Consider the following 14,445-nt stretch of genomic DNA (forward strand, 5'->3'; position numbering starts at 1 on the left):
AAAAAATGTAATAAATTCATCAGAATGCAGTTATTAAAATGAATTTCAGAAACAGCATGAAAATTGACAAATAATTAAAATATCTGGAGGGAAAAAAAAAAAGTAAAAATTCACCACTAATATAGGAGTAATATTTAATGGTTTCTTTAAAATTAGACTATATAACCATGTAGTCTTCAGTTTGCAGTATTTACTGCCCAGGCAATTCCTGTATTTTAGACTCAGTCACATGGACCTTACACATTCATAGCCACTGCTCTCTTTACACAATGTGAGAATGCCAACTATTTTTATACCAAAAATAATTGCTAATGATGTAATGAAATTACAAGCAGATCACAGAACCTTCAACCCAGGAGAGTGGGCGATGGAGGGTGAGTGGAGTAACAGCTGGGTATGTTAAGCTCCCACAGCCACAACTTGCATAACTTCTATTGAAACAAAAAAATTAGAGTTTTAAAACCTCATAGTCCCTGCCTTCCTTCAATTTCAGAGGACAACTAAAGCTGGTGTACTTATGAGATGTCAGACTTCTGTTCTTGTTTGGGAGTAAATGGCATCAAATTTGTTTTAGTCTCCAACTTTTTCTGTTTGTCTGATCATATTAGGGATATCTGTTGCCAGATATTATCTGGAAGAGTTTAAGCAAATCAAAGGACTCTAATCCAAGCCAAAAAAAGGACTCTTATTTTCTGCCAAAAAATGTCATGCCTGGCCTTGGAAGGACAAAGAACTGCTATGATATTTCTCTGGTTTTGTGGACATGTGAATATATGGACTTTCAGATACTGAAAGTATCTGTTCATCTACACTGTCAGTTTGAATCACACTGGATAATTCAAGGATCCTGTGCCCTTAATTATCTACACACACATCTGCTAAAATGGTCCTGTACCCTTTTTGAAGGAGAAAAGCCATGTGTTTCCCAGACTGGTTTGATTAATCCATGAATGTCTCCAATAAGCAGGATTGTACCAGGTCACTATGTCCAGTTGCATTCAGATACTCCAGTAGGGCTAGGGCCTCACACACATGCCTTCTCTGCATCATACAGATCTTTAGGATCATGCTGTCAGTATAGCAGGAGGTAGACTATGAATGTCTAGACATGTTATAAAAAAGTACTGGTTTTATAGAGCTTAATAAAAAAAAACACAACAAAAAACAACTGTTGCCAAGTCTCACGATCAAAGGGGAACCATACAAGGCCAGGAGGAAAACTGAGCCCAAAACAAAGTCTTTGAGCAGAGAAGATCTGCAGAAAGGTCACTTTAAAGGTCACTAAAGGTCACTGTGTTGTGTGCACATGGTCAGTTTGCTTTAGAGGATGCTAGTGTGACTAGTATGCATGAAAGCTGCTGTGGGCCAACTGGCCAGGGAAGCAGGGATCATGTTATAAATAGGCTCACAGCAACTTCTAACAAAAATAAAATATATACTACTTCAACAGAATAATCCCTCATGTGTAAAAGAAAGTCTTAGCTTAAAATTTGATCCAAATAGAGGTGAAATGCAACATATTTAAGAAGGGGAATTACTCCACTTCTTTGTGTTGTAACTGCATCTGGATTTGGCCAACAAACTTACCTGGGTGTTTATTCTTATGGCTCCAATGGACGGAATTTCATAATAGTAACCTAAAATTTGGAACAGAAATAAGGTCATCTTACTATAACATATTGCTGGTTTCTAATTTAATTTTTTAGAACATATAGTGTATTAATAAAATACTTTTTTACTAAATGCCAATTCAACATGTGGCCACATATGATGGGTGTCCATGCCATATAAGCCAAGCTGGTTCTTCTTAAGCAGTCGGAGTCTATAATGAGTTTCTTTTGTCTATTTTATTTAAAGCTGAGATAATGTGCTGAAATTTTACTCTTGAATTCCCAGTTACTCTGATGTGCAAGTATATCTAATGGTCATTTTAATATGCTGTGACAGCAACATAATTATATGCTGAATGCATATAGGAATGCAAGTATAGCTACTATCTGCCACAACAGTGAAGTTCAGAATATAAATATTAAAGCACTCTAGGGAAAGAATGAAAATATCTAATGGGTATTTCTTCTAACTAAACATCAGGAACATCTTTATTCAGTATTGATTCTATCACTTATCTATCACTTGTCTGAATTTAAAATATTGTGCATATCCACCAATAAGACTGAAGACAGGCACTGAGATCCAGTTTCAGACCAAATAATTTGTAAGTCAAACTGGGACAAAGCAGGAGGACTGGAGGGGTAAGAGTACTGAAGTTAGTAAGTTAATTTGCCTTAGGCAGTGCATGATTTGATAATCAATAAAAATTTTTTCATTAAGGAAAAATCAGATAAAATTTTGCTTCTTTGGATGCAGAAACAAATAATCACATCAGCTTAGAACAGAAGATGATCATTTTGCCTCAATAAGATGACACAGGTGATTATGTTTTAAACCAGCTGGACCTCACTTGATAAAAACAATGGATTCATATACACACAGTATTTTCTGTAACTATCTGACAATATAATCTGTTCTTCATGGAGTTGTAGTATCTTCTGCATAACCTGTCAGCATAATGAGGGATTGATGAGTTTATATGTATGCTATTATTATAAGCTATGGATTCTTCTATATATTTATTTTTTCTGTATCTCCCTCTCTCTCTTTATCTCTCTTTTTCTCTTTGTTTTATGTTATTCTCATTGTATCTTGTCATCCTTTCCTGGTAGTTGCTTTGGAGAAAAACAAAGAAATTCAACCGTCCAGCCAACCAAACAAAAAATCTCTTTGTCCAGATCCCTTAATATAAAACAGCTTTGCTTAATTTCTTATCTGTCATCAGTTCCATCTTTTCATAGATGGCTATTAAAACAAGATTTCTCAAAACTGAATCATAGTATTTTATTATTATATTAAAAATACTGTGATATTTTTCTTAAAATATGGAGTTTCTTATAAAATAATCAGAAATACATATGCAAGGTTAATATATATATATGCACAGACACGTTATTTAATAAAAAAAAATAATTGGAATTTTATGAAAATCCAGTAAGTCTAAAAATCAGCCTGAAAAAAAATTCAGTTTTTAGACAATAATAAAACTATTGCCTATTCAAAGCTCTAGAAAAGAATAGCCTCCAAGAAAAGCACATTACCTTTATTTTCACAGGCCATCCACTGTATGGGTCCTTTGTCATAATTATGTTGACCAACAGAAAATGTGAACACTCGTACCTATGCAAGTACAAAAACAAGGCATACAACTGAACTCTATGTCATTAATTAGCTTTGACTCTCAAGGTAATGATACTTAGATTCTTCATACATTTGAATATAAAAATAACTCTGAATTTTCTTAGCACCATAATAGATACATTGTTATTATGACATTTTATGTATTCCTATAATTTTTTTGTGGTCCATGAAGTAGAACTCAAGAAGAAAGTTCTTTAATACATCTTTCATACTTTAAACCTCTTACATTGGTTACAGTCCACGAACCATTTAAATGTGGGGTTTTTTGTTGTTTTGTTGTTGGGTATTTTTTTGCCTAGGGTGGTAATTATAACTCTTCAGGTTTTGCTAAATTAGTTTACATGATCTCCTTGCAATATTAGATACTCACGAATGAATTAAAGTGAGTATATGCATGGCAACAGAATTCAAAGCTGGGCAAAACAGCATTTTTTAGGATATAAAAAACCTTTAGGCAAAAAAAATAATAATGTTTCAGATACTAGAGAAAACAAATTCTCATTTTGCTTGGACACTTGGTTCTTCTTCAACAGAGTTCCTTGGAAGGGGTAAGCTTCTGATATTTTACTTTAAACTCCTGAAATTCATCAAAGTCATGCATTTTATAAGCCTAATTCTATTCTGTTTAGCCAGGGCAGCTCCAATCTCTCTCAGCAACTGAGTGGAGTTATGGCTTCTGAAGAATTCTCAAAATTCCATCAAAACAGGGTTTTCAGTTGAAACTACTTTCCATGCAAATTGTCTGATTTGGTTAAATTTAAAATCAAAGAGCATCGCTGTATGCAAGTTAAAAATCATTCAGAACACACATAGAAAGAACAAATATGTTTCAGCTTCTGGTGGAATACTTGACTCCAAAGCTGAGCATTTCTGTGAAAGATGGGAAAAATCTTTTCCCAATAGTTTTAATAAGCTGTTCACTGTTATCATGTCCCTCTGAAGAAATGTACAAGAACCACTCTGCCTTTCCTTTTCAGGCCCCTCTGTCTTTATGGAATTCTAACTTTACCACTAGACTTTACAAAACAAACACAGATCATGACATGAAATCAGAATATTAATTCCTTTATATGGATCTTGATGAGTATGTTTAAAATGAAACCATAATACAATTAATGTATATGCAGGCTATGACTGAATAATAAGGTAAAGTTTTCTTTAAATAATATAATACAAAGTTGCAGAGACTCTTAAAATTGTTGATTGTTGCTAACCTTTTAAGTGAATATCACGTTATTTAGCATGTGCAATTCCTACATAAACCTTCTTTTGTCAAATAAGCAACAAAAATTTTGTGACATATTCAGAGCTTATGTATTAACCAAGAGCTATAGGAATTGCTCCAAATCATCAGTCAGCAGGTAGCAATTGGTGAAACTTTATTAGTGTTGACCCCTCTATGCAAGAAGGGCAAACAAAGCTTTTTGCTAGATGTCATTTTTAATTAACAATATGTTTTGATTTGCTTTATCCATACAAGCCTTTTGTTTCTGCAGTTAAAAGTAGAATTAAAGCAACTACTCTGCTGCACTGAATGCTGATTCTGTTCTTGTTTGTTTGTTATTTTAAAATACAGATAAAATTTAAAGATTTTCAATAAAACTAATAAGACTTTCCCATACAGACTCATTTCTCAGACATTAGTCAAGTCAGTTACAGTTCTAGTTACCCAGGCAGGTATGGGAATGTGTGATGGTAACATTTTATTGCCATAGTCCATATGGATAGAAACAGATGAACAATGCCTTCTGCTACCTTCAAATATCAGTATTGATAGCATGAACATGACTTCACCTGGTATGTCTGCATCTCATTTATTTTTTTAATACTGCATCACATTGTAAATTCAAGTTACATTTGCCATCATCTGTTTGTTCTTGACTTTATTTACAAAATGTCAGCTATAATTATTCTAACGGATCTTTCTGTTTCTATTTAATTACTATCTGTATGTTCAAAGCTGAATATCACAATGTTATTTTCTATTGGTATCTCTCAGTTCACAAGGTCCCTGCCTATTACACTCCCGTTGGTTTTGGGACTCACCACTGCTACCAGTTTAGTGTCCACTAAACACTTGATTCAGATTACATTCTTCTCAAAATATATGGTGAAATCAGAAAAAAAACCAAACCACTAAAGGCCACCAGTTAGATAATAGAGGAATCTGATGTCTCTTTCTGGATTAAAAGAAATTACTTAAGTAAGCTAAGACAGAGTCATGTGGGTTTGCTTGTGTGTGTATAAAACACGAGTCAATCAGACTGGACTGTTTAGCATTTGATCTCAAATGTAAAAATGAAACACTGCATTGGATTCAAGTTGCAAAATGGTATGTAATTTAGGGAAAAGAGCAGCACGTTAAATCTGCAAGTAATCTATAAAGAATTTAGCATTTAAATTATTGACAACAAGCAGAGGACAATATATCTGATTTACTGTTCTGTGGATAATTAACAGAGATAAAGAACTGCAATGAAAATTGGACTTTTTAATTGTTACTTGGTTTGGCAAGAGGGTGGAACATTCAAAAGAGTTTTCTTTTTCCTATTGCCTCATCTGGAATTAAGTAGAATTGACAGACCATCTGGAAAAATGAGTCAGCAAGTCAAATTAAACAAGCCAATTTTAGCAAAAAAACATGCTCTGTGCTAACATCTTCTGTGACAGGATCCAGAGTCAGCCAAAGGACTGAGATGTGTCTGTCTATACCTTTTCCTTATGGACATATCTCCAAAGAAGACAAAAGGCTCTTAAACTGAAACAGACAGATTCAATTACTTTTAATTGGGAATTTATGACTGAGAAGACTTGGAGCAACTAGACCAGACACAATGGATATGAGCACCTCTCCCTTTGTCTGTCCTTCCTTTCAAGTTTGGTTTAAACCAACTAAGTGGATTTCTGAGTTGAAGCAAACTGCCAAGTACTCTTTGATCCAAATAAGTTGTTTTCCATCAGCACCGTGGCCTGGTTATTTCTTCCCTGTGCTTCTCTTCAGCTTTTTATGTTCTGTGTACCCTACATGTTCTCAGGTCCTCTTCCTCTCCACCATCCACACCAGAGGATGGACACTTCTGTCCCCTAAACTGTTTCCCAGGGAAAGTGCAACCTTGCCTCCACAAAGGAGAGATCCATTTATTCTCTTCATTAAGAAACATAACTTTCAAGTAGATATAAAGCAATGGAACAGTCAGAAAAACAAAGAGGAGCTGTCACACTTTCTGATTTGCAATGGGAATATTCTAATTAAAGTACTTCTAGAAAACTTGTGCCTTTAGAATGCAGAAGAACTAGAGATGGGCACCAGCCTGCTCTGCCAGCCCAGTCAGATACAGTATCAAAACTTCTCTAATGTGTAAGAGTTCTCATTTCTACCATGGAGAACTCAGATGCAGAGCAGTGTTACCTCTGTTAGGAATATATCATCCACTGGTAATGGATAGCTAATTCCCTGTATTTTTCACACTCTGAAACTAATATTGGGGAGAAAACACAAAATCTTTTATTCTCTGTGTTTATCCATTTACAGTATATAGTAGAGGAATACACATATTAAGAAGCAAAACAAGTGTAGGTTACTGTAGGACAGTCAGACTGTGAATGGCACAGGCTGCCCAGAAAGGCTGTAAAGTTTGCCTCCTTTCAGGTTTTAAAGATCAGAGCAGATAGAGCCCTGAGCAACCTGGCTTGATCTCATTCCTGACATTGGATTAGAGACTTCCAGAGGTCCCTTGCAATGTGACTTATCCTTGAATGCTATGAAGGACACAAAAGGAAAAAAGCAGAAGTTCAACTTCTAAACAGAGAAAGTGGTGGACAGAAAATAAAGTTATGGAAAATAGAGGAAGAAGTAATGTATTGAAGGAAATACAATTGCATAACTATATAAGTAAGTAACTTTTTTTGCTTTGTATTTCTCTCTGGCTGAAAAAGCTTATAGAAATCAAGTTGAATAGAAGGATTCTGACTGGATCGGATATTAGGGGATAATGGCACTTGTGAGCTGTGATGAAGACAGAAATGAAAAGCTATCCATGAAAAGGCTGCTTTTGCTACAGATCTCAGATGCTTTTTACCTATCTTATTTCTTCATTTTCTATTGGAATAAAATAAAGCAAGATTAAATTAGATTCTTCCTGTGGGTGTATTATGTTCTGAGTATTACAGAAAATTAACAGCTTGAGTTAAGTTAATTCAAAGCTGTAGCTAAGCATGAAAATCACACTTACTATTCAGACCACTACAAGTGGTTGAGAGTGGATGAATATGCGTATTTTTAAAAAGTAAAATTCTTCTTCTTGGACTCTGTTCTGCTGCAATGAGAAAGCTCCCAATAACTATTTATGTGTATCTTTTCATTACTTGGTTTAGGAATGACCTTTGGAGATAAATATTTCTCTTCATCCACAGTTAAAACTGTGAATGCATTTTTTTCTTACTGTCTTTACATCTGTGGGCAGAAATCTGAAGATGATTTTGGATTCTGCTATGAGCTAACTGAGACCAGAAAGCATTTATGATGAGTTTGAACTGGGAACAGAACTTCAGAGGACAGTCTGAACCTCCTATGTACTAATTAGGAAACCAACTAGGATTAGGCAGTGGGAAGCACCAAATACAGTTTCACCTAAGTTCTAGTCCATAATTTCTCTCAATTCAGGAATTCCAGGGATGGAGACCTGAACCATTTGGGTTATATTTATAAAAGTAAAGCACCTTTATCTCCATAGCAAGCACAAGGAGAAGAGAAATAAGCGTTCTGTGTTTAACAGCGGGGGTAAGACTCACAATGATGTGCTAGAGGGAAGTTTCAGGGTTCCTTAGGCTATGCTTATGCATTAATTAAAATGGGACATAACCCACTTTATTTCTCAGGCCGTGAGGGCAAGTGGCACAGCATGGCTCACATCTCTATGGCTAAATTATGTTGCCTTCCTCCCTCCCTGTCCCAAGCCCCATACTGGGTGATCTCATTGTAACATCTTTTGGGAACAGGCCCTGGCTCATGCTAACCCCTGAACTGAACCGAGACATTGTTCAAAAGAATTGATTGCCACAGGTCAAGAACCATACCATTTGGTCTGGTAGCAATTAAACAGTATGGATATTTATGGATATTTCTCCAGCCTGCAGCCTGGTCTTGGATTGTTGATTAGTGTGAATACAGCTGTGTGATTCACACATAAGAGTAAAGCTGGTTTTCTTGTGAGAGACTGAGCAGGACTCACTCTTTTTAAAATGACAGTGACAGTGATGCCTCTACCCTTTTAAATGAGAGTTCAATACGCAGACAAAAGAGATTTGGGTTCATGTTTCTCCATTTGAGCAAATTCATAACTTCCACTGCTCTGAATACCAGTTTCAAGAAAGTTGAGAGGTTGGAGAGTTAGGCTTTTGTAACTGTCTCTCAGACTGCAACAGATTTTGCCCTTAACAGCAATTGGAAAAACACAGAGATGACCTAAGCAGCAGGGTATGGAACCTAGTCAGGTGCTAAGGTTGTAAAATTTTCAACTTCTAGAATTCAAAATGCAGAATTCACAGCTTTATGTCAAGTTAGGAAATACTAAGAATGGCAAGATACACCAGCAGAAATATGTCAAGTATTTCTACATTTGGACTTCCTCTTGCTTTGGGTACTCTGTAAAAGAATGTCTAGATTTGTGGAACCTAGGGAGAAAAACCTGCATTAAAAAAACCAAAAACTTGTCATTAAAGATACAGATATCAAATAGAAAAAATATTTCTCTCAGATATTTAGATGCAAAGATAATTACAGGACATCTTTAAATGTATAGACATTAAGAAAGTATGAATACATTTGATAAAACATCTACTCAAGTCTTTCCACAACTGACCCTCCGTGCTCTGATTCAGCAAAGCTTTTAGCCATGCAAGTAATCCCCTTGACACAAATGCAAAAATGCTTTAATTGACACACGTTTAAATACCAACAGAGCAGGTCCTTGGAACTGCTTTTCTAGACATTTATTCATAGTGAACTATTTCTCCCAGAATTTCCATTTAAATTTGCAGTCTGCTCTAGCATTAATATCTTTCATTCACTACAATTCAGCCTCAAATTTCAAGCTGCAATGCCAACTTCTGAATTCATATTCTAATTATAGTCTTTGTAATTACACTCTAATAAAGAAAATAAATAATGACACTCTAAAAATTAACTCGCATTACAATCTAGTGTTAGTCCTTCTATCTAAAAATAAAATTTGTATTTGTTACATATTAGGAGATTATTGCAGAATCTCACTTGCTTTGGATATGATTCTACACTGATAGTATGGGCCCAAAAGCATTTAACAGTCTTAATATATTGGGAAAATAGATTAAAAAATACTGATGTGTGGTATAGTTGAATGCAATTACTCCACAAAAAAACCTAACAACTGAGGACTATATCTGAAGCCTTCATAACATATGCATGCATTGAAAGCTTCTTGTTCACTGAAGAAGTCTTTAAAGTGAATGCCATGAATCTCTGAAATGTGTTTTGAGACTCGCAAAGTGTTTCAAAAATGAAAAAAAAAAAAAAAAAAAAAAAAAAAGGTGTGTGGGGGGAGGGTAATCCAGCTTTGTTTTCTCACAAGGAAAACATATCTGCATGAAATGGGAATACTTACTAGTGCAGAGGGGGAAACACCATTATGGTTAACATATTGAAAAATTTGAAAATTAACACTCTCACAAAACTAAGAAAAATGCTCATTTAGTTACAGTGTTCCACATCTTCTTAGTGCCACCTTGTGGAACTACAGCAACTCATTCCTTACTCACTGAGGAGCTAACACATGATGCCCCTTCCTCCTCTGAGGTACAACTGAAACTATGAAGGTATAAACACCTTGCTGATACCTACTAATCTATCTCTGCTAAATTGGTTATAATTATATAGATGGACCAGTGATAATGTGATTCTTTAAGTCTTCACCAAGTTTAGACTTAATCTTTGATGAGCCAGAACTATCAATTCTGTATGCTCACAAGACCTTAATGCAGGAACATCACATAGCGACAAGGAAGCTACGTCCTCTGTACTACACGTCTCCAAAAATAAAATTAAGTTTTTAATCTCCGCATTTTCCAGGTGTAGGTATAAATCAGCTTTGTTTCATTTGCTCTTTACAACATTGGCCTCAGGAATGGTGGTAAGAAAGAAAATCTGTGCTTTCAAAACCACTGTTGGGACTTCACAATGACAGGCACAAATTCTGAGAGTCAATTTGACTGTCAGCCCTACCAAGAGTTGGACCTTGGTCCACTCTCTAGCCTCCAGAGCAACTGTGGCAGCAGAGACCACACACATGCATAGAAGCTACATTATTGTGTCTTCCCTCTTCCCCTTTCCTTGCTGCCCCAGGAGCAGACCCAGCACTTTGCCTGGGAGTGCTCAAGCTGGCAGAGGTTGACAGGCTCTCGGGTTTAACCAAGAGTTAAACAGGACAGTGTTCATGGTCATGTCTTGGCCTCAGTGGAGCCTTAACACATTTAGATGAACGTGATGTCTCTGATAGACTGTAATACAGCTGCCATATGCTTAGTTCATACTGCTGAACTCAGAGATACATTTTATCTAGAAAATCCCAAAGTAGTCCTCAAGTAACCTTCTGTGATGCAGACTTGAGGCTGCAGCTCTGGCTCAAGGGATGTCACCACACTGATTGCTTCTCCTGTCATTTTCACTAAAATTGCTGCTTTCACTAGAGCACCCCATATCACCTCAGATATAAATGTAAATCACTCAGCTTGGATCAGGTGATCTTTTAGTCACTCGTCCTGACTCCCATTCTTTAGATTAAGAAATTACACAACCACCTTTTTTAATAATTCGGCTGTTGATTGTTTTACTTTGAGTACCTGGGTTCTATTTACTCAGTTGATCTGTTTCCTTCCTTGGTTATATTAATAACACAGTGTCTTTGTTGAAACAAAAAACAATTACATTCCTCCTTTTCCCTAAGACACTTCTCCTTGACACTCAGCATTTAGCATTCCCTGAAGAAAAAGTAATTTTGTTTCTGAGAGTTCCTTGTAAATTTGGTGGCTCATATCAGGAACCAGGCAAAGGAGATGACAAAGTAATTCCCTCTGTATTTGGATTAGAAGCATTCTAGGCATTTCTTTGGTAGTCAAAAGAACATTAGGAAGCAACTAAGCAGCTGGAAAGATCCAGATTAATTACAGAGATATTTACTGCTCATTTTGTGACTTTAAGCTGCTCCTTTTTTTTATTATTATTATTTTTTTTATAATCTCTGATGATGAAATATGACAAATATCAGCTAAAGGCATATTTGACATTCCATCAAGTAGTTCAAACAGCAATTGTACAGAGTACAATTGTACAGAGTACACATGTAGCCTGCCTTTTTTTTTTTTTGTGGGTTTGTTTTGTTTTTTTTATGCCAGCTGTCTTTTTTTGAAAATACTGTACTAACTGTCTGCTTTGTCTAGTTACTCCCACCATTTTTTACTCTCATCACTCTAGTTCTTGTACAGCATGGAAAAACTGACTTAAATGAAACAGCTGCAAATGTCAAAGAGGGAAAAGGATGGGGGAAAGGGAAGGGCCATTGGAAATTCCTGTTTCCAGCAGAACCCATTTACAGGAAATTTTCCTCTCTGGAGTTATCAGTTATACAAAGTTCATGTCTAATTTTACAATGGTCTGATCTTCACAGGAAGATGCAAATTCCAAATGAAAACAATTTAGTGAGCTTTAGAAAGGATAAGCCAGCTGAACAGGTGACGGGGCTTTTGCCCTGGGAACAGAAGAGTATCTTCAGATCACCTTAGGAGAGATTTAGGGATGGAAACACTGCAGGCTTGGTTCTCTTTTCTTTTTTTTTTTAGGGTAAAAAAAGTTAATAACTATTGGATAACAACGGAAACTCCGCATTGCCATAGAGGACCATGCTCAGGGCAACCTGACCTTGGCTCTGCTTGCAGGTAAGATGTTCCTTTAGTGACACAAGCAGCCATTGATGATGCCTGTTGTCAGCAACTGCCAAATGCCCCAGCAGGACTGAAAGACCAGGTCTTATGTGCAATCATGTAATAGAGAATGTCCTTCACAGGTAGCAATTAATGCAACCACTGTGCGTGCTCCTGCTTTGGGCTTCTTGCCAAACTGCACCTGAAATCTCAGGACTGTCTAGAAGAAATGTTGCATAGATACAGATTTATAGATACAATCTATCCTATGGATGGCTTCATGACTATAAAAGTAACCATGACCCAGTTCACTCTCATGCTGAATGATGAACAACTGTATTTCTTTTGTAATCAGCTAAATAAACTAAATATTCAAGAAAAAAATAAAAATAGAACTGATCCTACAAGTCATCCACAGGTAAAACAACCTTGAGGGTTGTCTGTAGCTCTGGAGTGTTGAACAGTGTGTAACAAGAGTGTTCTTCATAAATCTGCATGTAAATTTTGCATTCACAATGGCTGACAGAGAAGAGCAGGGACAATGTATTGTAGCTAAATCACAATTTAGGTGACCAGATACACAATGTTTTTCAGCCTCTGATGTGAGATAAATGACTTTTAATCACCACTCACAAAGTCTTTTTATTGAAAAAAAGAGTCTTCAGCCTTATTTATAAATAAGCTTCCTACAGAGTAATTTATTACAGACAAAATCTTGCCTTAGGGAGTTTTGTAACTGTTTTTGTTTTCCAATAAACTATCTCTACAAAGTTTGCAACAGAAGGCTTTGACGTTATTGCGGGGTTTTTGTCTAGAAGTAGGATCCAGAACACAATATGGTCAGTCTGCATTATAGGATAACATTTCAAACAGATTTCAACAAACTCGAAGAAAAACCTTAAGTATTATGGGAAGATAATCTAAAGAATAAAGAATTACAACAAAGCTGCCAGTCATGCAGAGGAATACATTAAACATTCAAGAAGCTGCCTAATGCAATGTATGATTAAAAATACTTAGAAATTCAAACACTGAAAATGAAATTGAAGGATACCTGTAAAAAGCAGCACTATGGGGAAAAGATTCAGAGGAAAGCAAAAAACAAATATGATACAATAATGTAAGCAGTTCCATAAAGGCAAATTGTATTCTCTGGTGTATTTACCTCAGTGCTTAATTTTAAAGTCATGAATAATACCTGTCTTGATACCATCGAAGTTTTTCTAACTGTTCGAAAGCATGTTTTATGAAGAGACAATGTCATTATACACAAGGGGGATGATAATAAAGAACTAAAATAATTTAAAATATAACCTAGGAGAATTTGAAAGAAATTAGGTTGTTTAGTTGGAAAGACAAAAGTTGAAAAGTTAGATGAGGGAGATAAAATAAAAATATTTTCCTAAAATGTAAGAGGAAATTATGAGAATGATGATAATTGTTCTCTGTAATGAATATAAAATGAAATAAAAAATCTTATTTTGCCTTAAGGAATTTTAGGAAAAACTTTCAAAACAGGAAGGTGTTGAAACAGGAGAAAAGTAAATACCTAAGGAAGTTGTGGAACTGATTACTTTAAACAAGAGGTTACACAAGCATCATCAGGCATGGCCTAGGTATTAAATTGCTCATTGCAGAAAGCCCCATTCCTCCAATTCTTGAATTACAGAAGAATACAATCAACTCAAATGGCATTTTGCTGAAATCCCAAATTGGGAGGAATGAACATCCAGTTAACACATGGGGAGACTGAGACAGGACCAATCTTCTGCTAACTTCAACTAGTTATGCCACATGTAGCATTTTGTTTGTATATGCAGTCTGACTCTCTTGCTTTCATCCCCAAACAAACATACTGTGATTTCTATATTAAGTCATATCCTATCCTTGTTGCCTTGATTAATAATTTGATGCCATCTGCAGCATCAACCTCTATCTGTTACCCTGATTCAACCACTATTAATGTAGTGGTTCAGAATTCAAGAGCAACAAAAATAGAAGCATGAAATAGTCTCCTCCATGCCAAATTTGAAGGAAATAAGCTGCCACTTAGGCTTTATGTAATAGATACACATGATTCTAATACAAGTGATAAGGTTACTTTTCATCAAAACTATATTAAATCTTTCATTATCCTTCTGCAGTTCTCAACACCACCACATGGATTTTTATCTTGCATAGTAGATGAACTCATGCTCAGAATGAAGCAGCAGCCTAAAGACAAACTGTGTACCAACATAC

The 14,445-nt window shown here is 35.7% G+C and overlaps 1 protein-coding gene across 2 annotated transcripts in view; it reads right to left on the bottom strand.

Annotated features, from left to right (window-relative positions):
• The window catches only part of CACNA2D1 (calcium voltage-gated channel auxiliary subunit alpha2delta 1), a 394,502-nt gene that overhangs the window by 53,067 nt on the left and 326,990 nt on the right, over window positions 1-14,445 (bottom strand). For both annotated transcript variants that reach the window (XM_051621668.1, XM_051620850.1), the window contains exons 13-14: window positions 3,153-3,231; window positions 1,588-1,637 (exon numbers count right to left, since the gene is read on the bottom strand). In XM_051621668.1, the coding sequence (XP_051477628.1) occupies window positions 1,588-1,637; window positions 3,153-3,231 (129 nt within the window). The remainder of the gene's footprint in view (window positions 1-1,587; window positions 1,638-3,152; window positions 3,232-14,445) is intronic.

Source organism: Apus apus, chromosome 1, assembly GCF_020740795.1.
Source record: "Apus apus isolate bApuApu2 chromosome 1, bApuApu2.pri.cur, whole genome shotgun sequence".
Lineage (NCBI taxonomy): Eukaryota > Metazoa > Chordata > Aves > Apodiformes > Apodidae > Apus > Apus apus.